Here is a 27,672-nt window from a genome sequence, read left to right on the forward strand (position 1 = left end):
AGCATCAAGGACTCTGATTTCACCCTGCAGGTTTGTGCTAATTCTCTCCCAGCTGGGCTGTGGCAATCTTTTAACCCTGCAGCTTGACAGTTTGCCAAAAGCCAGCCCTGCCTGCTGGCTCAGTGTCTTTTCTGCCATCCTGAAGCTGTGAAACCTCCAGAGCCTTGCCCAGGGCTCAGAGTCTCTTGCAAGCAGACTTGCTTTTTTCTCTTCTCTTTCTTCTCACAAAAATAAATGTGATAAAGCAAGGATGTGGGGGGGATGCAGGCAGGAGGTTGATCTGTAAGTTCCTTGGTCAACCATGGAGACCTCAGGCTGACTGCTCAACTGTATAATCTGCCATGTGGATGGTTACAGCCTATAGTCCTAGCTCTGAGGGTTTGAAAAATAGCAAACATGGTTGCATGGGAGGATCTTTATTTATTTACACATATGTATGTTTTGAAAAAAAAAGTTATTACCCTTCAGTTTGGGGTGGGGCAATTTTCAACAGACTGTAACACTGATTGTCATGGCTGTATCTTACCTATCCAAGTTTCATGTGCTGGAAAAGCAAAAGCAGTTTACTTTTCCCCCCCTAGAATTGTGGCAGTAGTATTAATTAATTTTCACAGTGCTAATGACAAGCATAAACAGTGTTATTATTTTGCATCACTGAGAACAGTACTTTCAAGAAGAAATTAAAACCAGGAACAAGTCTGCTGTTCTCCTTTTTAGTATTATATTGTAAATATATTGGATACTGTAGATTAAAAAATATTCTCTTATTGCCACATTAGAAAACAAGCAAGTGTTTATAATGATTGTGGTTATTATTTGTTAGCAAAGTGACATAAATACTGGTGCATCAGCACTACTAAAATAATTTCATCTGACTTTCATTACTGTGTTTGCAGAAATAATTCTATAAAAACTAACCTGTAGCTGAAGATAAAATCGGGCAATATGTCCAAATCGATAGAAGTGTGCAACTTGCTTTTTAATTGTGAGGTGAAATAGGATAATTATATTTGTATGTGTTGATCAAATAAAATGCCTTTGGATGCTTAAGATTTGTTCTATTACAATCTTCTTGGACAAAAAGAAAAATGGGTTGAATTAAAGGTTATGGAATATTGCTTAAGGTAACATCTTGTTATTACATATTTTCATTACGTCTTAACATGTTTATGCTGAAATAAATTTCCATCATGTAAAGGCATTAACTTTTCCATTTTGCCCAAGTATAAAATCATTCATTGTCAGCTTACTTCTTCTTCCTTCCAATCTATCATGGTTTGCCAATGCCTGCTTCCTAGAGCTAAGAAAAAGTGACTGGGCCGTGGTTACCCAGCTAGCTTCATCTCTAAGGCAGAACTCACAGTCTTCTTTTTTCTAACTTGATGACTTAACCACTACACCAAACTGTTTTTTTTCCCAATGATAAGCACAATCTTAAGTGAGCTAAAGTTCACTTTATGAGAGGCAGGGAGTAACTAGAGATATGCAGAAGTTAACAATGACTAGAAGAAAGAAATAAACTAATTTGTTTGAATTTTTTAAATATAATGTTATATAGTGTGTTGTTTTCTTGAGAATTCTATATCTTATATTGTGAAGGTCTTAACAATTGTTCCTGTTTGAAACCTCTCATGAATATGTGTGTATCCATGTCTTAGCTATGAATTAATGTTTTAAAGAACTGAAAAAAATTGCAATTTCTCTCATTCTTTATCTTTGTGTGGAATTCACAGAACAATTTTACATAATTCATTCATATGTGATGTTTTGACTTCTTCACGCCAGATGGCTAACAGGTGCATGTCGTGTAAGATTTTATGTTTAATACTGATTCTCACCATCTGAGATTTTTAAATCCCCAAATAGATAGAATAATGTACCAGCTTTTCTTGCAAAAGGACTGTATGGCTGCCGATTAAACAAATTATGAACTTGGTTATCTCAAACACACAGTGGTAGTAATTAGAGAGGCTGGGAAAAGGAGAAGAATAATCAATTAAATAATGCTAATTGGACATTGTTATCATTTATCCTCTTTTTCCTTTTTCCTTTATTCTAACAGCTGCTGTAGGATTTTTCATATATGTTAGATGATGCAGTTTGTTTGCTTAAAACAAAGTAATAGGTTCTTTCTATATTAAGAAAATAATTCTGTTGTTTTTTAAAAGGGTATGCGTCAGTGGTATTTTAATGGCTAATCTGCTAACATGTCAGACTCAAATGAGTTTGATTATTTTAATTTTTCCTCTTTTTTAGCTATTTATGTTCGTGATGAGTATCTTTGTCACAACTGCCAATATTTTTTTTGAATCCTAAATCTTTTATCTATGGTATGTCTATAGTATTCAGATTTGAAACAATTTCTGCTATGTCTTTCAAGTGAAATTTGGTCTCCATTAGATAAGTGTTATTGTTATAATTCACCAATTGTAATATGCTACATGCAACTGATACACAACCTGATATTTGTGTGCAAAGCTAGGGAATTATCTTATTTTTAAAATAATTGTCTGTTCTAATAATGGTATGTTGTTGTTATACATAAAAATAATACCTTGATTTTATCCTGAAACTCTCAGTTCATTGCAGCAAAAAAAGAAAAAAAGAAACTATAAAGAAAAATGATATAAAACCTTGCTCCAATGGATCCCTTTTTCTTCTATTTTGCAAATATTGCCTTATTCCAGTTATGACAGCCCTCTGGGTATTTCCTCTACAACTAGTTGACAAAAGCAAGAGATATTCATTTTTATTACTGTGCTTTTCTGATACAGTCAGCCATCTGTTATGGATGCTTCTAGACAGGCAAACCTCAAGTGGTCCTCAGTAGATCGCAATGTACACACCAATAACTATAACCTAATATATTTTCCTCTGATACAGAAGGAACATTTGACTCCATTCCTGAACAAAACCCAACTCCTTCTTTCCCTTGAGATTAAATAACCAGGAAAGAGTTTGTTCTAGTCTTTTGGTTTTTTTTAAATAATCCCTGGGAAACAAAAAGAGAAGTTTCATATTCCAGAATCAATCACATATAGACCTTTAGGTGCCTGAGTAGGTCAGACTGAATGTGTCAGTTTACTATATTTTACTTTGGATGTGCTCAAAGCCATGTCTGATTTCTTTCAAACAATTTACTCTGAAAATGTGTCTTTTGTACACCATGAATTAATTGTGATTTATAAGAAATACAGTATATTGTTTTACTACACCTAAATGTTGGAACCCAAAAGTTGTCTAAATCTGAAGGGTGCAATTGTTTTATTTATAGTTATTTGCATAATAAGCAGTAGTACTTATGCTTTAAGTCCATAAAATCTAAATGCCAGTACTCTGTTTATTGTAGATGATAACATACTGCATGGACCAGTTTTTATCCAGGAACCAAGCAGCGTGATTTTTGCACTTGACTCTGAGGAAAAAAAAGTTAAACTGAACTGCGAAGTAAAAGGAAATCCTAAGCCAACCATAAGGTAAACTGTAACTTTATCAACAATTTTGTCAATATCCTACAGCATCCAATAATGTGTCTATGCCAATCAGGCCTCCATGAAGCAGCCCTATTTTTTATACAATCCTACTTTTTATAAAATAAAATCTGAAATCTTATGTTACTGTGAAATGCCATAAGAGATTCACAGAAATGACAACAACTCCTATGACTGCTGGAATTCAATGACATTTTGTCAGTCTCACACAATATCTCAAGAGTTCAATAATATTTTAGCTATCAGTTGGAAGTGTGCCCAGATTTTCCCAACCCATTGAGGTATTTTACAGTTGACTAGAATCAAGTTTCCAGTTGATAAGAAAAGTTTGCTCATTTCTGTTCTATAGTAATCAAGAGAGATTCTATTACTTAAGTAGCTCCTGCTGGTAGGAGTAGATACTAGGATTAACTGAGCATCTGCAAATTTGCTCCTTTCCTTGTTTCCGTGTCTTATATGCACAATTTTGATCCTATATAGTGTTTTATTCTTTTGCTGAAGTCATGTTCTTAATGACACATTTTTAGTGAAATCTAAAGTCTTTAGGAGAGCATTTTGCTATAGTGGTTATGTTACCAGGATAGAAACCAGGGATCTGAGAGTTTTAGTCCTGTTTTAGGCATGAAAGTCAGTTGGGTGACTTTGGGCCTGCCCATAATGTCAGGCTCAGGCAACAGGCTAGTCAGGCAGTTCCTGTTCAACCAATGGGTCAACACTCAGGAAATCCAAAAATGTTGATCCTGCATTTGTGGGGAAATGTTAGAAAGGGAAAAAAACTGTTTTATTCTTTTGCTGAAGTCATGTTCTAATGGCAGGATTTTAGACACTAATGTGAAAGGGACAAACTTGATTTTAAATAAAACAAATGTATGTAAATGACAACATAATGAGGTAGTAGATATAAAGAATTTATTTCTTAATATGTGGTATTGGGCTAGGATATTTAGTTCTAGAATGGTACAACAGTGGTGTAAATAATATTTCAGCTATTGTAATGTGTAACATTTTAGATTTTAGGAAATCATAATTGCCTGCTTGTTAGGAAGTAAAAAATGCATTTTTGTTGTATGTCTTCTTTTTGAATACACAAACAAATATTTAAGTGAAAAAATTTAAATTACCGTCTCTTTTGGAATATAGGTGGAAGTTAAATGGAACCATTGTTGACATTGGTATGGATTACCGCTACAGTGTGGTTGAAGGCAGCTTGTTGATCAATAATCCCAATAAAACTCAAGATGCTGGAACATACCAGTGCATAGCAACAAATTCATTTGGAACAATTGTTAGCCAAGAAACTAAACTGCAATTTGCTTGTAAGTAGAAATTATATAATATGTCATATACTGCTTTATTATAACATAATATTGGGAAAAGCTATAACATTAGCTATGTTGGAATAATATTTGTTATTTTATTTAGAATGTGTCCTGATTTGGAGAATAAATTCTTAAATTGGTTCAGAAATATATTTTGATAGGTTTTATTTTGGCTAAAAGAGTAGTAAATGTTGATAATTTTTTTAGTTGGGTAGAAAAGAAGAAAGATCTATCACTATAGATCTGATAAGCTTGTACTGTTTAACATCTTAAGCTTCTGAAGATTTCAAATGTGCATGAGTGCTCTCTCTCATTCTCTCCCCCCCCTCTCAATTTACACAATACTTCATAAAATTACCAACAATTCAGTGATAATAATTTGGGCCTTTAGTAGGTCACTTAAAGGTTATCTCTTTCAAATGTCTTCTCTGCTGTCCCAAGGTGTAATTATATTATAGGGGATAGATATAATCAACTTACAGAGGAAATGGGATGCATAAATATTTAATAAAGTAAGAAAAATAAAGAAAAGTATTGAACTATAAATACTGTGTTGATTTTCAATGAGGAAAGTAGGAATCAAAAGAGGCTGTTTTTTTAAATGTTGAATCAAGCTTAGAGGTATGGAACTGAATAATATGTTCAGGAGATATGCCCAATAAATAGAACAGTACAGATAGTGTAATGAAATGTCTTGTTTTATACTTCAAGGAGAGCAAATTAATGAATGCTATCTCCATTAAGTAGAATTTTAGATAGGTTCAGATTCAGAATGTTGTAGAGATTCATTATATCACATTAAGCTGCAATAGATTTGTTAGATACAAATTATATGAATACAACAATTTCATCTTCTTATACCATTTACAGTTTAGTGTTGTGTTAACCTAGCCATTTAGTAATTTAAAAATAATAAATATCTGAGGCACCATTTACATAGTGTTTATGTAGTTTGAGCACGAATTCTAAGACCTTGCTAGAAGAGGAAAAGGAGAAGAAGCAGCAGCAGCTAAAATGCTCTTGGACTTCAGAAAACAAACAAGCACTTTCCACATAACATCCCAGGTGTTGATAAGAAAGGCAAAAAGTATGTATAGTGGACTTTACAGTACTTGGAGACATCAGAATAGAAGAGGAGGACCTGGAGAAAATCACAAAATACAAATACTTGCAAATAGAAGTAGAACAAAAGAAAGCAAAATTAATACCAATAGTAATAGGTGTCTTGAGTGCAATCCAAAAACTTCTGGAATACCACCTGAACACCATTGGCATTGACAAAATCACCCTCAGTCAATTTGCAAATGGCAGCTTTATTCAGAACAGCTTGCATCATGCAACAATACCTTTAAACACCAAATAATAATTCTGCCTATCCCAGGCCCTAAGGATGGACTGAATAAGTGAATAAAAATGCCAGATAGAATACAATAGAATAGAATTCTTTATTGGTCAAGTGTGATTGGACACACAAGAAATTTGTCTTGGTGCAAATGCTCTGAGTGTACATAAAAGAAAAGATACATTCGTCAAGAGTCAAGAATCATAAGGTACAACACTTAATAATAGTCATCGGGGACAATAAGCAAACAAATCATACTAGGAAACAATCAATATAAATCATAAGGATACAAGCGTCAAAGTTACAGTCATACAGTCACAAGTGGGAAGGGATGGGTGATAAGGAATGATGAGAAGATTAATACTAATAGTAGTGCAGACTTAGTAAATAGTGTTTACTAACACTATTTTGACAGTGTTGAGGGAATTATTTGTTTAGCAGAGTGATAGCATTCAGGGAAAAAACTGTTCTTGTGTCTAGTTCTGGTGTGCAGTGCTCTATAGCGTCATTTTGAGGGAAGGAGTTGAAACAGTTTATGTCCGGGATGTGAGGGGTCTGTAAATATTTTCACAGCCCTCTTTTTGACTCGTGCAGTGTACAGGTCCTTAATAGAAGGCAGAGTGGTGGTAATTGTTTTTTCTACCAAACCAGACAGTTATAGAGGTGCAGATGACATACTCAATAATTCCTCTGTAGAACTGTATCAGCAGCTCCTTGGGCAGTTTGAGTTTTCTGAATTGGCGCAGAAAGAACATTCTTTTTTGTGCTTTTCTGATGATGTTTTTGATGTTAGGTGTCCATTTTAGGTCGTGTGATATAATAGAACCTAGAAATTTGAAGGTCTGTACTGTTGATACTGTGTTGTCTAAGAGGTGGTAGTATGGGAGAGTTTCTCCTAAAGTCTACCACCATTTCTACGGTTTTGAGTGTGTTCAGCTCCAGATTGTTCCAGTTACACCACGAGGCAAGTTGTACAACCTCCTATCTGTATGCAGATTCATCGGTGTCTCGAATAAGACAAATCACTGTTGTATCATTTAAATCTGGTCTAAACATCTGGCTAACTGTGACTAACCATAACAGTTCATCTTTTTATAGTATTTTAAGGCATAAAAATCACACAATTTATTTATTTTTTCTATATTTTATTAAAGAAAAAGAAGCTTAGCTAAAAACCAACCCACCAGATGCCCAGAATGACTAAGGATCTTTTTTCATACATTTTGATGATGAAAATATGCTAAAATCAATTTTACACAATTGTTTCACTGCTGGTAAATGTTTGGAGACATTATGCTTCCTGTGCTTATATATTCTTACGCTGAAATTGCTGTCAATAATCACTATGTGATATGATTGATTGATTGATTATGTGCCATCAAGTCAGTATTGAATTTTAGTGATAACATAGATCGATTTTCTCCATGATGATCTGTCCTAGCCTAATCTTTCTGGACTTCCAGTGGTGCACCCAACATTCCTCTAAGTCTGTCAAAGTGAATGGAAGCAATTCTCATACTGCATGAATTATATTAACTTAATAATTAAAATTATCATTTCATTTTTAAATAATTTCCTTAACTATTTATTGAAATAAATAAACATAGATAAACAGCTTCATGTGAGGAGCCAGGTATTTTTTCTAGAAAAAGGAAGAAGTAATCTAAAATAGTAGCAACATCTGAGGAGGAAGACATGAGAAGATCATCAGTGCATCTTCTGATTGCATGTAAATTTTGTGATCTTTGCATCCTTTCATTTTTGGGGGGCTTTGCTCCCTAGAGAAAGGAGAAAGGGCAGAATTGGGGTATGCAAAGTCCTTGGGTCTAGTAATCTATTCTCCCTTCAGGGTAACAGAAAATAAAAGTTATTATGGCACTATCACCTTTGGAGCTTCAGGTTCATCTGACAGATTTACAAAAGGACACATCTTTTTCATCTTACACACATTCTATGAAACTAAATGAGACTGAAGGACCTGGTAATGCTTAGCCTTGAGAAAAGATGATTCAGATAGCACTTTTCAAATACCTCATACAGAAAAGGTCAAGACCATTTCAATTTTGTTTCAGAGCCCAGGTAATGGAACAATGGATTTAAACTGAAGGAAAACAGATTGTGATTGGATATTAGGGATTTTTTTTTCTAATAATAAGAGCATTCATTAAGTGGAACCAGTTACCCATCGAACCCTTTATTGTCTGTGTTCAAGTTGACACTGAACAACTGTCTGTCTGAGATGCTTTAATCAGGGTTAGGACTCACTGGGCAAGATTCCCGTTTTTGACTTGATTGCCCCTCTGCTTGGAAGTTAAAGGATTGCAGCCTAAAGATCTGGGTAGTTGTGGAGAATTCATAAAGTTGCAGATTTCCCTTGAGACATGGATGGTTTATTACATGGTTTCTGAATGATATACTTTAATTTGTCCTTGGTAAAAATAATTTTATGAAGAAGATAACCTTATAACATTAATACTGCAGCTTCAAGGCTGGCACTTTCTGGTGAAGAGACCTATTTTGTTTACTTTTTTCCTTGCTTGATGATGTCAGGCTGCTAACTGCCTTATGACAGAAATCACAGAGTTGGAAGCTAAGCTTGTTTTAATTTGTGAGCACTGCTCACTGAAGTCTCTCTTATTCTTAACTGTGGTACTGTTTTAGTCCAAGATCTCTGATAGCTGACCAAATATCTACTGTTTAATTTTATTTTAATTAAGAAAATTGTCTTTTATAAGCAACAATATTTTAGTTTCCTAGTAATGAAGTAGCAAGTGGCAACTCTTATGACCAACAAAACATTTAACCAAAGTAACACATCTTGATTTAAATTAGTATGGGGGAGATAAATAACTCTTTTGAAGTTTGCTCTGTTCCTTCCTCCAAGAAAAAGCAAAAACGGGATAACATAAACGTAACAAGAGAAATGTCTGAAGCATTCTATATGGACTGCATGTATTTCATACATTTTGCTTTTAAAAAGCAAAGGTAATAAGGTCTCATAATGCATCCTTTCCTCACTGACTCACAAGTTAGATATAACCAACATTACTAAAATGAAATCAGCTGTAAATGATGTTTTGTAGAAGGCATTGCAAGTCGAAGCTGACTTCTAAAGGGAAAGTTTTTCCTTGCAGAACTGCAATTTTACAGGCTTAGCATTGAGGAAACCCAAACCCTTCCCATAAAGGCATCCAGTACAAATTGTAAAATGGAAAAATAATGAAATTTGTGTCACAATGCAAAAGTCAGCCTTTAATACTGCATCCCGTTGCTAGGTACAATTACTGAAATCATGGACTTTGTATTGTGATATCATGCTTGTACGTTTTGTTATTTGCCGACCTTGGATGCCTGTGATTTCCTACTGTTAGCTTGAAATAGGACACTATGACTTCCTACGGTTAGCTTGAAATAGTTTTGACAATGTTGTTTATCTTTAATAACTGTCCATGGATTTTTATTTCTATTTTTACAAAAACACTGAATTCTTTTACTGCTACTCAGGATGATCTTCACTGGCTGTTGTTAATCAACCCTGACCTATTGAAACAGTCAGGCATTGTTTCCACCATGACTTAGTTTATCCATGAAGTTTGAAAAATAAGAATTCGTTTTGGCTTAGAATCAGTGCTTTTTTGTTATTTTCTCCTAAGACTAAATGGTTCCATTTTGAAGGCAAGGGTTTCATTTGGCATATTGACACTGTGCCTTTTAAACTGTTGCTGTCCCACCTCCATGACGGCTGGCGTCAAACCAGCCTAAGAAAATTCTATTTTGATTGAAATGCTTTGGCAGCAACTTGTCAAGTGTTCAATCCAAATTGTTTGCTGCTATGGTTCTCCATTGCTGGGAAACGTGACATTCTGAAGCATCTGTTTGCAAAGAAATCAGAATAGCTTAGCAATCTATTCCTGATATATGTTCAGGTTACAAACTAATGTTAGTGCAAATGCTAAATTTCTGCCTCCAAGTTGTTGCCACGTCCTAACAATGTTTTTTTTTCCATTGCTGCTTGACATGATAGTTGCCCTTTAAAATAGAATCAAATGTTATAATGCATTTTCCTTTCTTTCTTTTTTTTTTTTTTTTTTTGAGTTTTGTATTTTAACTTTCTGAATAAAAATAAAAAGTTGATAGCAAAAAAAAGTTACATGCAAAAAGTAATGAATTACTTTTTGTAATGAAAAAGTAATGAATTACCTATGAATTTGAAAGTAAAAAGGTCTAGTATTTCTTGCCGTGCTAAAAATACTATTGCTAATCAGAAGTACATGGAAAAAAGAATTCATATCTAATTCATTGGTTTGATATTTACTGAGAATCTAAAACATAAAAGCATTGTTTTTAGTTGGATAAACTACTGTATTTCAGAAATAAAACCTAGATAAATTATGCATAGAAGTGGACTGCTTAAAACCCAGGCTAACAGCAAGTCAAAATGGACTGAACTTCATTTGTTCTGAGTTATGTACTGTCCATCTTATATAGTAAGATGATTGCTGGAACTATAAATTATACACAGAAAACCAGGGGTGGGATGCTACTGGTTCGGCCCAGTTCTATAGAACCGGTAGCTGCGAAGAGCAGCTGACACCGAACCAGTTCAGTGTTTGGCCCACCCACCTGCCCAGGCTCTAGGCTATCCTTTATTCCCTGCTTTTCCCTCCTCAGCTGCTTTTCACAGCACAGCTGAGGTTGAAGAAGGAGGAAACAAGAGGATTTTCAAACACTGTGCATCCGCGTGGAGCGCTTGTCAGCTGTCCAGGCAGCACAACTGATTTCTTGCAAAGGCTGCATACACACGTAGTTCGGAGAACCGGAAAATCGCTCCACTGGATGGCCCCTCCCCTCCCTGCCCACTCATTCCTCACCTGGCATGCCAGCCATCCAACTTGCCTAGTTTGGTAAGCTGCTATTTTTCCTTTTGTTTTCCTAACCATCAGCTGTTCTGCTCTGCCAGGAGATATAGATTAGCTAGAAAGCAGGAGATCCTTGGATTTCTTGCTTTCTAGCTAATCTAAAAGCAGAGCAAACCTTCCTTAGGACTGAAGATTCTACTTTGCAGTGCAAACTCAGGTAGCCGATTCGAGATAGATAGATCTCTAAGTGAATCTGTGATTCTGGGAGCAACTCAAACTGCCTGCCTGCTTTGCCTAGTTTTGGGTAAAAGTTGCTTTTTTTAATAAAAAAAAATTCAATATTTACATACATGGTGTGTAGTGAGTTAATTTGTGAGTTTGGTTGCTAGCAAATTTTATGTGGCAGACTCAGGTAGCCAATTGGAGAAAGATAGATCTCTAAGTGAATCTGAGATTCTGTGAGCAATTCAATCTGCCTGCCTGCTTTGCCTGCTTTTGGGTAAAAGTTGCTTTTTTTAAAAAAAATCAATATTTACATAAATATTTATAATATTTACATAGAAGCCATGGCCACCAAGTCACATGACCACCAAGCCACACTCACAAATTAGGCCACACCCACAGAACCGGTTGTTAAGAAATTTGAATCCCACCCCTGCAGAAAACCGATTGGCAAATTCGTTCTTGTAAAGAACTATGCAATTTTGAATTGCCTCTTTTCTTTGCATCATTTTCTGCATTTTCTGCCAGAGTTCCTGATGTGCATACTGACAATTGTGCATATTTGTCTGATCCTGAAAAACATACTGCCTGACAATGCATTTCAACATATTGTAACTATTTAAAACTGTATAGTTATACTGGACAGTGATTCAGTTAAGTTCATGCTAAAGCATTGTTGTCCCAAAGGTGCTTTTTCAAAGGGCAAATGGACTTTGTTTCCTTCAAGATGGTTCACTTCTCATCCAAGAAGCTTCTTCAGTTCTTTGTTTCTCCAAAACAAATTTTGAAAAGCACTACCATGGTTTTGGGGGTTTTGTTTTTCACTGGGCCTTTCTCGCTCCGCCCGTAATCAGTATTATTTTTCGAATGGAACAACTATAACCTGAGGGCTGGGTGCGGGGGCCGGGCCTGGGGGGGGGGGGGCTTTTTTAGTTTTCTTTTTTTTTGGTTCACAACACTGGTTGAAAATCTCTATAGACTTGGCCCCTATGTATAGACCCAATCTATAGAGAATCACTGTAGACATAGACACTGGCCCAATGTCTGATTTTTTTTTCAACACAGACCGCCCTGCCCTTGAATGGCTGGGTGGACGGGACATTAACATTTGAACCGCTATAACTCCATGTATTTGCCATATGCTAAGTAAAATAAATAAATCTATAGACATAAAGTATTGTTAGCATATTTGAAGCAAGATTTATGCTAATTTAATATTTTAGCTGATTCACGCTCTTTGAACTGGCATACAACTATTCTCTTTGGCTTGGCCTTTTATCTGTTGTGAGAGTGAATACTGCCTGTTGGTATTGCAGCACAATTTCTCTATAGCTCTATAATTGTTGGCTTTATTCTAGGGCAAGTATGTCAAACTCAAGGCCCAGGGGCCGGATCCGGCCCACGGGGTGCTTAGATTTGGCCCACAGGGCCACACTGGAAACAGCAAAGGACTGGCCCGCAGGGCCTCTGCCAGTGAAAATGGAGCTTGGGAGGGCTACATGCAACCCTCCCAAGCTCTATTTTCACTGGCAGAGGGTTGCAGGAGACCGTCACAGTTGAAAACGGAGCTTGGGAGCTCATTTTTTATGGCAGAGCACTTGGGCAACCACAGAGCCCCTGACATGAGTGACGTCGAGCTGGCCATGCCTACCCTTGCCCCCCCAAGGTCAAACACAAACCCTGATGTGGCCCTCAATGAAATTGAGTTTGACACTCCTATTCTAGGGGGATTATTCATCAACTGGTAGTGTTTGTTTAGAAACATATGAGGTTAGATATAGACTGTGTTTATGTGTCTGCCTGAAAAAGTCCTTGCAATCTTTTGGGACTTCAGAAGTGGTTTGCCACTGTTTTCTTCCTAAAGCTGAAAGAGAGTGACTGGCTCAAGGTCACTGAGCTGGCTTTGCAACTAAAGGGGGATTATAATTCAGTTTCCTGGGTTCTAGTCTAGTGTGTTTAAAGTTTGATTTTTTTTAATTACAAAAGGAAGTTGTTGGTTTAAATTTATTGGCAGATTTTCCAGAATACACACACACACACACACACACACACACACACACACACACACAACTATATAAAACTATATACAGGGGTGGGATTCTACCAGTTCACACCTATTCGCTAGAACCGGTTGTTAACATTCTAAGCAGTTCGGAGAACCGATCGTTAGAAGAAATTACTGGCCTAATCCTGTAAGGAAGGCAGGAAGGAAACATTCTGGTGTTGCTTACAGAAACTGCCTCTCCGTTAACCCTTCTTACATGACTAGACTTCCTGTCTCTGGAACGTCTCTGGAGTTTTTTCCCCTTCCTTTGCTGGTACTTTGCTTGTGTGGAGTGACCATTCAAAGTTACAATGGCACTGAAAAAAGTGACTTATGACCATTTTTCACACTGTTGCAGCATCCCCACAGTCATGAGAGGCCAGGTGAGGAGATGCATGCCTCGATGTGAGTGATATTGAGTTGGCCACGCCCAGCCAATAACATGACCACCAAGCCATGTCCACCCAGTCACATGACCACCAAGCCATGCCCACCAACTAAGCCACGCCCACAGAACCAGTTGTTAAAAAATTGAATCCCACTCCTGACTATATATAAGTTGTAGCAACGTTTCGGCAGAATCTCATCTGCCATAATCAGGCTTCTGTATTGTGTTCGTCTGTTCGTCTGACTCACAGACAACGTCGCTACAACTTTAAAAGCACAACTATAATGATGTGGGAAAAAACTTAAGAAAACTATATATAACTATATATAACTATAATAAATTATATAACTATAACTTTAACTACACTATAACGATAACTATACACACAGAATGCCCAGGAAGAACAAAATGCTGATACAAATGATAATTTAGTAGTCTAAATAAAAAGCTAATTGGAGAAAAAATGATTTCCACATTCTTACTTTAAAAACAGGCACACCCATGCAGAGAAGAAAATAACAGCCAACAATGCACTTTGCTTTAAACTATAAGATAGTTCATCCATACATAATGAAAAAAATATCCTGATTCAAAGACAAAGTATCACAAACTTGGTAGGACTACTGAAATGCTAGTATTGATTCATCTAATGATTTCTTTTGAAAAATTTTATTATTGTGGATGATTGACATTGGCTTATTTGTTTTATCTGATGAATGTTGTCGGTGCAAAATTTTGTTCATCACTGTTTATTGAGCTGTCATTGTTTGAGAGACTTGATTGAAAAAGCTACTGAACTTTTTGAAGTACTGTTCTCTGGAACTAGCATGTTTCAAAGGCTAAACAACTGATCTAGGAACATTTTGCAAATTACAAATGCAGTTGATAAGCAAAGGGTTCACCAAAACAGTTTTTATAGGAAACAACCCCATCCCCACGTTATTACGTAGCCTTGGAGAAAGATAAATTTATTGCAAACTGACAAGATTTGCCATGAAGAGCTAAGAAATTAATTCATATGTTAGAAATGTGGACATTCAGTGTAGTAAATGGAAAGAATTAGGAATAGGGGAAACAAGATTGTTGCAAATATAAGGAAATAATAAGGCTAAATAGACTGTGAGGAAGATAGTGCAAGAACTGTGGAGTCCTTGGTATTTTCTAAGTGGTTGTTTGCTTGTGGATGTTTCATTAGTCAACTAGGTAACATCATCAGAGTGTTTGGCATTTGATAATGAAACATCAAATAACCAAGTTAAAACAACCAGGAATTCCCAAGGAAGAAGGGCCGGTAGGCAACGGAGAGCGTCCCGTAGCTCCGGAAGCAGCCTAGAGACGCGCCCGGGAAGAGGCGCAGATGCTGCCTTGTAGTCCCCAAACCAACTCCAAACGCGAACGTGTTCCAAAAGCGAAGCCGGTCCCTAAAGAGCCAGAAAGCAGCAAGGGCGCCAGGTGGAAAGGACAGGGTCACGATCACACGGAGATGCCCAGAGAGCGGAGCGCACATAACTAAAGGCGGCGCACGCAGTTGGTTTGGGGACTACAAGGCAGCATCTGCGCCTCTTCCCAGGCGCGTCTCTAGGCTGCTTCCGGAGCTACGGGACGCTCTCCGTTGCCTACCGGCCCTTCTTCCTTGGGCTCCCTGCCATGGGGTACACCCACTTCCTCCTGCAAATTACGCCTCGCAACTCTTCTCTCCCTTTCCTCTCGCTCCAAAAAGATTGCCATCATATCCCGCCGATTTGGGCTTCCAGCCACGTTGTGATCCACGAGTGAGGTTGCCATCTCGGATGGAGGCATCGCAGTCTCCCTCTCTTGCTCGCTCTGAACTTCGCGCGGACCAAAATAAAAAGATTGCCCGCCGTCATGTTTGGAGCTGCCACTTTCACGTTTGGAGCTCCAAATGGCGGCACTCCAAACACGGAAGCGGCAGCTCCAAACGTGGCAGCGGAATGGGCAGAAGGGAAAGCAACAGCGGCGGGTGCCAAAGATGTCTGCAGCAAAGGTGGGAGTAGGGAGCTCTCTGCGCTTCGCCATGATCACCCGTTAGGAGCGGCTGTTGGCAAGGATGCAAGGGGAGGAATTAAGTCACCCCCCGAAAAGACGGCCTAGCCGTTTTTTCAGGGCTCAAAAAACAATAAGGCCCAGCCTTATTATGTGAGAAACACGGTAGATGGGAGAACCTGGTCCATGACAATGCAAGGTAGGAAAGGGAAAGAGTTGAATTGCTTTTTTGAAGTACATTTTTAAGGAACCTTTCCAGCTGGTGTGTGTATGTTTGTTTGTGAGTGAGGGGAGAGGGAAACTGATTTGTTAGCTAGCCTGTCAGGACAGTGGAGTTCATTTCACTTGAGTTCTGTCCTACAGTTGTGCTGTTTTAAGTCTGAGCAGTTGTATGGTTATTGTGTCAGTGTGCAATAAAGCGAGCCTCTTTCTATCTATCGCTAACCAAAGTCTTATACTTTTATTACAGTATTAAATTCAGGGAGGAGAGAAGTTCTCTCCTGGTGAAAAGTTTAGCTTACAAGGTTATTTGAAGTGATTTGAATAGAAGCTTTGGGAAGTTCTCTAGAGAACCAGCTTCTTCAGTTTAGGATGAAATACTATATGAAACAAACCAGGGTTATTAAGGACAAGATTATTAAGGGCAAACCGAGGACAATTAACCAGTGAAACAGCTTGCCTTCAGACATTGTGGGTGCTTGCTTCATGACTGGAGGTTTTTAAGAAGAGAGTAGATAATCACTTGTCTGAAATGGTATAGGATCTCCTGCTTGAGCAGGGGTGTGGAGTAGAAGACCCCCAAGTTCCCTTCCAGTTCTGTTCTACTCTACTCTATTCTGGAACAATTATTTCATTGAAATAAAATTAACCCTGTTATCCTCATGCATTTGTAGACAATAACTATGGAAAGTGGTAAAGATGACTTTTAATAACAATTCCCTGCTATTTATGCTTATATTGTGACCCTAATTAAGACAATGTCCTTTTTAAATATACTGATCATTGGAGGAAATATCTACTTGCCAGGTATTTTCACATTTACTCCAGAGATTATTTCATAGTCAGATCAAAATACATATCAAATTCTGTACCTGTCAACAGTGGTGTCCCCAAGGCAGTGTTCTAGGACCAACTCTCTTCATACTCTACATAAATGACCTCTGTGATCATATTAAGAGCAACTGCGTTCTCTTCGCTGATGATGTAAAGCTATTCAACACCACAGACGATACTGCTACCCTCCAAAAAGACCTTGACTATGTATCAGAATGGTCAATCAAATGGCAACTTCAAATCTCAACAAATAAATGCTCTGTCTTACATATTGGCAAAAAAAATCAGAAAATAAAATACAAGCTAAATAATCAAGACCTTGTTGAGGATCCAAACTTTGTCAAGGATCTTGGAGTACTCATCTCTCATGATCTAAGTGCTAGAGCCCACTGTAACTACATAGCCAAAAAGGCATTAAGAGTTGTTAATCCAATCCTACGTAGCTTCTTCTCTGTTAATATCACACTACTAACTAGAGCATACAAAACTTTTGCTAGACCTATACTCCAATACAGCTCATCAGTATGGAACCCATATCATGTATCTGATATTAACTCAATTGAAAAAGTCCAGAAATATTTCACAAGAAGAGTTCTCTGCTCCTCTACTCATTGCAGAATACCTTATGCCACCAGACTTGAAACTCTAGACCTAGAAAACCTAGAACTACGCCGCCTCCGGTCGGATCTAAATATAGTATATAAAATCATACATTGCAATGTCCTACCTGCAAATAAAGACTTCAGCTTCAATCATAACAATACAAGAGCACACAATAGATACAAACTCAAGGTTAACCAAACCAAAATTGACTGCAGAAAATACGACTTCAGCAACAGAGTGGTCAATGTCTGGAATACTCTACCTGACTCTGTGGTTTCTTCTTCAAACCCCAAAAACTTTAACCTTAGACTGTCTACTATTGACCTCATCCCCTTCCTAAGAGGGCGTGCATAAGTGCAGCAATTGTGCCTACCGTCCCTGTCCTATTGTTTCTTTTTATTTTTCTTATAAGTATCTATCTCATGTATTCAAAACTATGTTTATTCTTAAAGCTGTATCTTGTAAGCGATTGACAAATCAAATAAATTCTAAATATAAAAGTACGCAATGGCTTTATTTGGAATATACTGTATTTGCCTTGTATGTGAATATCCAAAAGAAAAAGGAGAATGGAGAAAGGTGTTTTTCCTCAGGTTATTCATCATTTGTTTGTCTGTGAAGATTGAGAGTAGCTTCAGAGAAAATATAGTGTAGTTTGGCTCTGTGTGGTATGTTTTGCAATCTCTCTTAAATGTTATAATAACTATTGTAATAAAAACTTGCTTGTATAAGCATTTGCTGATGATATAGTATTTTTCTTAGAGGAACCAGATGAAACTGGGATTGCGTTAATAAAAGAAATAGAAGAATTTGGCATTATAGCGGGGCTTAAAATAAATAAAAACAAAATGAAGATATTAACTAAAAATATGACAGATAAACAAAAAAAGGAATTAGAAGAAAGATTGGGAATGCAAATAGTTAAAAAAGTAAAATATCTTGGTATTTGGCTAACATCAAGATGTTCCTCAATTAAAGAAAATAACTACAACAAATTAATGATACAAAAAAAAGGAATTAGAAATATGGGGAAAACTTCAAATTTTATTAATGGGAAGAATTGCAGCAGTTAAAATGTCTATACTACAAAAAATACTATATCTATTCCAAACTGTACCAGTAAAATTAGATAATTTTTTTTTTGGGGGGGGGAATTGGATAAAATAATAGCTAAATTTGTTTGGGCTGGGGAAAATCTAGAATTAAAATGAAATTGTTGCCAGATAAAAGAGAGAGGGGTGGTTTTGGACTTCAAGATTGGGAAACGTATTATCAGGCGGCAGCTATGGTATGGATAAAAGATTGGATCAATTTAGAGAACAAAAGAATACTATTAATAGAAGGACATGATCTGCAAAGAGGGTGGCATAGTTTTTTATGGGAAGGGAAAAATAAACAACATGCTATTTTTAAAGGCACCAAATTAGGAATGCACCTATCCAAATTTGGAATAAAATCAAGAGGAACCACTATACTAAAATACCAGGTTGGCTGTCAACAATGGAGGCATTAATATACCCGAATACAATGGAACTGGCTAAAATGAGGAAATTGCTCGACAAACCAAACAAGGAAGATTAAAAACAATACAGGAGTTAAAACAACAGAACAGATACATATGGTGGCCATATATGCAAATACAGGCATGGTATAGAAAAGACAAAGAAGAATATGGATTTCATTTGGACAAACAACAATTAGATAAAAGTTTACAAGGAACAGAAAAAAGATGATATCCAAATTATATAACTTCCTTTTAAATTTCAAAATGGAAGAAAAAATAGTTAAAGAAATGATGGAAGCCTGGGAGAAAAATAATATAGAACTGGAACATTGGGAAAGAATGTTAGGGACACATTATAGTCTAACACTATCTACAGCATATAGAGAAAATACGTATAAAATGTTTTATAGGTGGCATCTATCCCCCGCCAGACTGGCAAAAATGTTTGTAAATCAAAATCTGGAATGCTGGAAATGCAAGAAAGAAAGAGGTACATACTTTCATATGTGGTGGACCTGCCCGAAAGTTTAAAAATATTGGAATAAGATTCGAATTTGGCTGGAAGAAATAATAAAACAAAAAATTGAATTTCAACCAGAATTATTTTTATTGGGCATAATAAAAGGAAAATATAGTAAAACCGATAGATATATCATTCTACATATAATAACTGCTGCTAGGATCTCATATGCACAACACTGGAAACAGGGAGATACACCACAAGAGGGAGCAGTGATAAAGAAAATATTAGATTGCACAGAAATGGCAGGCTGACCTTAGAATTAAAAGATAAGAGGAATCGATATATTACTCAGTCTGGGACACCTGGTATGCATGGTTTGAGAATAGGGGGAAAAGTAGTATTGTAATTAAGTAAAGGATATTAAGTTATATATACTGAATGTAGAATCAACAGAAAATATATTATGTAATGAGTGGTATAAATATGGAATAAGAACTAGTGACTTAATAGGAAAAGTAATATGTAATAATTGTAATGTAATAGGAAACTAACTATAAGAATAAGATTAAGAAATGTAAATAATGTCTTCAATTGTGTATTTTTTCTGTTTTTAAACTGTTTAAAAAAACCAAATAGCTTGTTTTAAAAAAACGTGCTTGTATAAATAATCAAATCAAAATGTATGAACAGACTTCTGCTAATTAATTGAGACACCTTTGCACCAATTTCTGTTCACTCTCTTGAAATGTGAGCTGTCCCAAGCTTATGTTGACAGCATTTAAGTGACTGTTCAAATGATATTCATCCAATTTAAGTTTTTAATATTTTCACCTGTTAACTTGCTCTTCCTAGTAGTGGTGCATGCAGCAATGTAGCCAGCTATACCATAAATAAGACCAATGCATTACAGATATGACCCAGCATCTAAAATCTATCTGTCTGCCTGCCTGTCTGTCTGTATATCCATCCATCCATCCATCTATCCATCTATCCATCCATCCATCTATCTTCAGGTAACTAAATGTGGTAAATTAGGTATGATTACTCCTTCCTCTTCCTATTTTCCTCACAACAACCTGTGAGGTGAGCTGAGAGAAAGTGACTGGTCCAAAGTCATGCAGCCGAGACTTTCATGCCTAAGGCAGGACTAGACCTCACAATCTTCTGTTTTCTATCCTGGAGCCTTAAGTACCAGGCCAAACTAAACTATTTAATTCTTAGTTTTGCAAGCCAGTTCTGACAATATTCCTGTTTCACAGCAACAACAATAAGTAGTATAGACTCAAGTTTCCATTCAACTGAAAAGGAAGGTCATACTTGCAAATAAGGTTTAGCTAATTACTGCTGTTATAATTACTCATTTCCTTTTTCATTAGTTAATACAGACAGTTATTATGGATAAGAAAAAATAAATAAACGGTTAAGTGCTTTTCTCTGGGATAATGTTCTTTTCAAATAAAACCATGCTCAGTTAATATTAAAAAGAATAATGTGTAGAAGCAGCATTGTGCAGTAAATAAGGGTTCAAGTCAAATAATAACTTTTGTGAACAGAAGGCATTCATAAACTGGCGTTTTTTCACAGAAGTTGATTTATGGCACTATACATGTTTCATTGCTTGTGCCAGTAATCTCTTTCTGTATCTCAATAGTCAAATATACTCAGCAATTTGACCTTTTGTGACCTACCAGCATTTGTCACTTGCTCAATTTCTATTTATCAACTGTATTTATGAATTATCCATTGGTCTCTATAGCATCTCAAAAATCATTTCTGTAAGCCCCGAGCTATAGCATCATTATGAATGCTGAGTAAAAGGCAGCTTGCATCTAAATTCCCACATACACATGGTAATTAAAAGGCTATGATTCTTCTCCCTCCTTCTCTAGGGAATATAATAAAATGTGACATCTCCGTGTATAAATGGAAGTGACTGGGAAATCCAAACAGCCTGGACTATGCAAGTCAGTGTGGTCAGGAATAGAGCAGCTTATATACTTCTGCACAATGTGACTACTACTATCACCATTATTACCATATCAATTTCTATTCTACCAATAAGTTAGTCAAGACAGTCCGCTGTACTTACAAGAATAATTTTGTTTAGCTTGATTTAATCTGAAAAAAACCCTCTTAAATAACTCAATGCATCAAAAGTGATATGCTGATAAAAATAACACACTGCATTAAAAAACAGAGTCTGAATGGATTATTCTTGTTTTGATAAGATATTTATGTTGAAAAGGAGGAAAAGCCTCTAAGAAGCCTCTGGACAAGTCAATTATTTTCTGAAAATCAGATCATTTCTTAAATTTGATAAAAAGAGAGTTACTTGCATTGTTAGAAAAACACAATTAACTCTTGTTTCACAGTATCGTTTAAAAAGGGGGGGAGAATCCACAATGGAAATATATTTGAAACACATATTTCTTTTTGTTGTTGTTGTTGTTTTCAAAAAGACCCTCAAGTAGAATAAAAAGCTGATGCGATCAAGCAAGATGGGAAAAGGTGTAAAACACTTACCTATTTGATGTGGTAGCAACAGTTTCATAACTGGGTCAAAGACATCAATTTGAGGTGAAATTGGAACTTATAATGATCAATCATTGGACAAATAATAGTCATGAACAAAGAGTAAGAGTAGCAGAACACCTTAGGACCTAGGAGAAAGAAACAAGGATCAAAATATTAAGACTGAAGACTTGTGTCAGAATTAAGGAAGAAATTGAGGATTGGATGTAGAAACAAAACAGAAGACAGAGTAAAAGGCCAATGAAAACATAAACAAAGTTTCTCAGTGGCAGCAAATTTTAAGAGGTATGGTCTCCAATGGATTATGAAAGAGAAAGAGAAGAAGAAAAAGATTTTTTATAATCATTTTTGTCAAGAAGGTTGTTTCTATATTTCCTCTAACTATAGAAATCTCAATACTATATAAAAATATTGCAAAATAATCATTGTAGGCAGGGGCTTGTCAAGACCAGCACACAAAGTTTCACTGATTATTACAAAAAAAAAAGCAGCAATAAAAGTAGAAGAATCAGTCTCAGAATCTGAATAATGAATAAACTTCCCAGACATATTCATTCATTCATTCATTCATTCATTCATTCATTCAAATATTTCTGGCTGAAGGCCCAATATCTTCAGAGCAGGTATGAAAAATATTTCCAGGACTGACCTCAAAAACCAGTGAGAGACAATGGAGAGAATATTTATCCTGCTGTTTAGAAATATATTGAAAGGCAGGGAGAGTTTTGTGGACATTTAAAAACACATTTTCTTTCATGCTGTAATTTACATGTCCTTTGTCTGTTGCACAATGTAAAACCACTTTGAATACATCACCAAGGAAAAGGAAGGGTTAGAGGAGAAAAAGATCATAAGTTTCTTGCATTTTGCCGAAAGAACCACTTTGTTGCTGCTCCTTTCACAATTTCTCTATTTTCTTTAAACTGAGGCATTATATAAAAACACAAGTATGAACTGGATTTTCAAAATGTCTTTTATTTAGCCTGGCACAACAGATAATAAACTTTTGTAACTGCTAGCAAGTTTCTCTTTTTCTGTATCACTGAATTGATTCTTTTGCTTCTTTGGCTCCAAGAAATAAATGTAGCATTGAGAAGAAGGCAGAATATGTTGAGCTAATCACTCTTGTCCTAGAATAGAGGTGTCAAACTCAAGGTGCTTAGATCTGGCTCGCGGGACCAGACTGGAAATATCAAAGGATTGGCCCGTGGTGCCTCAGCCAGCCAAAATGGGGCACAGGGGGGCTATGCGTTGCTCCTGTGGCCTGTTTTTGAGTGCTGCAAGAGGCATCCATCCTGTCCATCCCATCCTCCCTTCACCCCACCCAGAAGATGATCTGGCCCTTGAAGAAATCCAGTTTGAAATCCCTGACATAGAGTTTCAGCTTGTTCCTCTAACTAATAGACAACATAAGTTAGTTTCTTCTATTCATTATGAATTGTAACTATAGAGATTGGTTCATCTTGATATCATGGACCATGAATTATGGACTTCCTAGAACTGTTGGGTTGTTTTCCTCATCTTGGTTACCATGCCATAGGCATGTAAATAACAAGTTGGTTGGTTAGTTGGTTGGTTACATTCAATAGATTATCTTCATTGGGACCCTGTTTTATTTACTCCGACTGTTATAAGAGTCATGGTGGTACAATGATTAGAATGCAGTACTGCAGACTACTTCTGCTGACTGCCAGCTGCCAGCAGTTTGGCAGTTCAAATCTCACCAGGCTCAAGGTTGACTCAGCCTTCTATCCTTCTGAGGTGGGTAAAATGAAGACCCAAATTGTTGGAGGCAGTATGCTGACTCTGTAAATTGCTTAGAGAAGGCTGTAAAGTACTGTGTCATGGTATATACAGTAAGTCTAAATGCTATTGCTATAAATCATACATTAATGCTTATTTCTAAAGAGAAAAGAAAACATTACAAATCATCAAAACCATTGGTCCCCAACCTTTTTTGTACCAGGGACCAGTTTCACGCAGAAACACTTTTTCAAGGACCGGGGGAGGAGTCCGAGTTTGGTGGTTTGCTTGCAGACATTTCATTACCTGACTAGTAACATCTGATGTTGTTACCTAGTCGGGTAATAAAACCTCTGCCAGCAAACCACCAAATTCAGGGAGCGCCAATGCCTCCTCATTGCAACCCTGAGCGACAGATATTCTCTTCTATTGGGACATTTAAAACGGAGGGTTTCAGCTGCAGATTCAGGAACTGCGCCGGGCTGAGGAGTGCCTTCAAAACTGAGCACTGGGCGGCGGCGGCCCACGGCTGTCTCCGTGGCTCAGGACAAGTCCCTGCAGGACGGCTGAAAAGCCCCACCTCTCGGCCCTGCCTCCTTCAGCCCCATCCCTCAGGTGTCTCCCTCCCTCCCTCAGCTTCATCCCTCAGGTGTCTGCCTCGTTCCTCAGTCGCTCTCTCGCTCCTCCACCAGCCCAGGAAGAAACTGCTTCAAAGAAGCCGGCAGGGTGGCTTTTCCTGTTGGCGCAGCTCTTCTGAAGCTCCCGTTCACCCCCACCCCGCCACCCTCGGTTCAATCCAGTGCTCCGTTCTGCCTGCCTGCCTGCCTTGGTTTCTGATTGTTTCGGAGCAGCTTCGGCTGAGTAAAAGAGGCGAATAGTTATTATTCTCAGCCAAAGCTGCTCCGAAACTACCAGAAACGAAGGCAGGCAGGCAGGCAGAACGGAGCACTGGATTGAACCGAGGGCGGCGGGGTGGGGGTGAACGGGCGCTTCGGAGGAGCTGCGCCGACAGGAAAAGCCACCCTGCCAGCTTCTTTGAAGCAGTTTCTTCCTGGGCTGGTGGAGGAGCGAGAGAGCGACTGAGAGAGGAACGAGGCGGGAGGAAACCGAAGCCACTGAGCCGGAGAGTAGGACAGGCTTTGGTTGCTTCCTCCCTCCCCTTCTTTCATTTGTGTCCTTGATCCCTGATCCCAGCAGCATTCACCGAAGGCGAAGAAAGCCGCCTTTTTTTTTTTAATTTTCTTTGCGGCCCGGTACAAAGTGATCCACGGACCGGTACCGGTCCGCGGCCTGGTGGTTGGGGACCCCTGATCTAAACTACTAAACTGTGTTAAATGTCTATGGAGATTCTCAATCATCCAGGTCATGGTTGTGCAAAGGTGCTTTTTCGAGAGGCAACTGGACTTTGTTTTTCCTTGAAGATGTTTCGCTTCACATTCAAGAAGCTTCTTCAGTTCTGACTGAATGGTGGGGAATGAAAGGATTTATAGAGTGCTAACAACCAGATGACTACAAAGAATATAAATTCTTCCATTCCTCACTATTCAGTCAGAACTGAAGAAGTGTCTTGGATTTGTTGTCTTCAAGGAAAGAAAAAGTCCAGTTGCCTCTTGAAAAAGCATATTTGGGACTAAACTATGCTAATGCAATTTGACTGCCATCCTGGTATAATCATTCTATAATGTTAAATGACTAAAGCAGAGGTTCATTTGGCCCTGTTGTGGTCCGCCAGCAGCCTGCAGAGCTGGCAGCAGAGTCGGACAGTGGGGAGGGATCTGTATCTGACACAGAAATAAGGCCAGGGCCATCTGAGAGTTATGTACTGACTCCGGAGCCTCCAGAATCTTACATCAGTGAGGCAGAGGAACAGGGGGAGCCTGTTCCTAGTGCACGCTTGCGCAAAGCTGGTAGAAGGCAAGAACATTTAAGACAAAAGGGGCAACTCGGGAGTAAGGCTTGGAGATGATTGGCTCCTCCCATAAGACATTAAGGAGGAGCAAAGGGACATGAGCCTTTGCAGGAGGCAACTTTGTTCATTCTAGTCAATTTAATCTTTGAAGTTCTGTGTTGACTTTGTGCTCCGTTTGGCCTTGTACAGCTAATTGGCAATTTAGTCTTTGGCAGCATTTCAAGGGAGATAAAGGTGGGTGCTTATCAGCCTTATCCCGGAAGACTGTGGCAGACTTCTGTTGGACTATTCATAAACTGTTTGGGACTCATTACCAGCTGTGAATGCATATAATTCACAGCTGTTGAAATAAAAAAGAAGGTTTTTGGGAACAGCGTGTGTTTGTTACTGTCTCAGGAAGCCTTGGTCAGAACAGTCCCCGAGAAATAAACATAGCATTGAGCATGGAAACTAATCAAGAAGAAAACCAACCTAGAAGAAAGGAGAAATTTCCTGACTGAACAATTAATCAGTGGAACATGTTGCATCCAGAAGTTGTGGGTGCTCTAACACTGGAGATTTTTAAGAAGAGATTAGACAGCCATTTGTCTGAAATGGTACAGAATTTCCTGCTTGAGCAGGAGATTGGACTAGAAGACCTCCAAGGTCCCTTCCAACTCTGTTATTCTGTAAGTAGGTAGAATATATTGAACTTTTACAGAGTTTTATTTGCTACATATATGTTTTCCTTGGCAAATGTCCCTTAGTCCAACTGGTTAAGACAGAAGATGATACCCACCAATTTCATGTCCTGAAAATTAGAGCCACAACAGTAGAGCAAAGCCAACTAATTTAATTCCAAATAAATATAGCTAAGTAGGGGTACTGTCTAATGTCTTTATATAAGCTTACAAAACACCTCCCCAGATGTTCAGGTACAATTTTGTAGTTTAATGAAGTTCTTTAACCTCCATTAAAATGTAAAACATGATACAACTCTTCCAAAAAAGGTTTGTCCCTTGCGATAGGGTGCTGTCGTAAATCATTTGAAGGATCAAGTCCCTCTGAGCCTTTCCAAAAATTGCTTGCTGCAAACTGTAAAATGAAATCAAGATTGGGGAAAATATAGTTTTATCCCAAGATTTTTTTTTCTCAGTGTTGTCTAGGAAACATTTATTCAGGATTCATTCATTATTCATGTATCATCACACAGGCATTTTGAAGATTAAATGCAGAGAAAGACAAAGCTCATGGTAGCACAGATGGCACAGGTGAAATGTGAACAGCTAAGGAGTTGTAAAGAACATGTGAGAATGAATTGTGCTTGGAAATCAGCTGCTTTGGGAATTCCAGGAGTCCAAAACTAACACTTAGTTAATAGCATAATGCCAAGAGAGACCTGTGTTGTTAGCAATGCATAACATCAGGGATTACACACTATCACAAACGTGCTTGATAGAAACAGGCAGACAAGGCAAAGTTTTGTTTTGCTGTTGAAAGCCTTTTAAAGAGTTTACAAAGGAGATTGGGAAAAGGCAAGTTGAAAAAAAAAAGAAAATTAACATCTGAAGCCTTTTGTTCTATTACAAAGAAGGGCAAAAACAGAGAAACTTGATCTCAGCTGTACTGTACTGTAGCATATCTCCCATCTCTGCCATGAAAAGAATCCCACGTGGTTCTAAAGAGTATGTGCAACAAAGGGACAAACTGTATTTTTAGGTGATACACAATCAGTAGGTTTTGCCTATAAAATTAATTTCACTATAATATTCCAATTAGTATTCAGTCAGATTCAGCTTTATTCTTCTTAATACAGAATGTGGAGATAATATCACTGGCCTATTTTGCAGTCAGAACTCCTGAGGTTAAGATGTTAGGTCAACAAATGGCGCAGGGTACTCTTAATTAAGAATTGGATAATTACTGGGCTAAATCAATTTTGAGTGTCCTCAGACAAAAGAACATTTCTTCCTGTTCATGAATTAATCTGCAGTTTTTAAACAGTCACCAAAATGTGAACTGAAAGTATGTGTTTATGTATTTATGAGAGTTACATGTGGCCTATTTTATGCACAATAATTTATATAGCTCGCTATGAGCGCCAATAAAAATATACAGATAAAACAATAGATCCACAAAACAGCATCACATTTACCACAATGACACCATGACATTGCTCATTTGCTTGGGCCTTCATGACTTCCAGAAGGCAAAAAT

At 37.5% G+C, this 27,672-nt stretch overlaps 1 protein-coding gene across 5 annotated transcripts in view; it reads left to right on the plus strand.

The window, feature by feature from the left end:
* LOC113418127 (contactin-4-like) overlaps positions 1-27,672 on the plus strand; it is a 356,259-nt gene that overhangs the window by 111,556 nt on the left and 217,031 nt on the right. For all 5 annotated transcript variants that reach the window (XM_087954600.1, XM_087954599.1, XM_087954602.1 and 2 more), the window contains exons 3-4: positions 3,350-3,476; positions 4,632-4,807. In XM_087954600.1, the coding sequence (XP_087810726.1) occupies positions 3,350-3,476; positions 4,632-4,807 (303 nt within the window). The remainder of the gene's footprint in view (positions 1-3,349; positions 3,477-4,631; positions 4,808-27,672) is intronic.

This window comes from Notechis scutatus, chromosome 2 (assembly GCF_049901735.1).
Source record: "Notechis scutatus isolate UNSWTSFEM ecotype Mainland chromosome 2, rNotScu1.2, whole genome shotgun sequence".
Lineage (NCBI taxonomy): Eukaryota > Metazoa > Chordata > Lepidosauria > Squamata > Elapidae > Notechis > Notechis scutatus.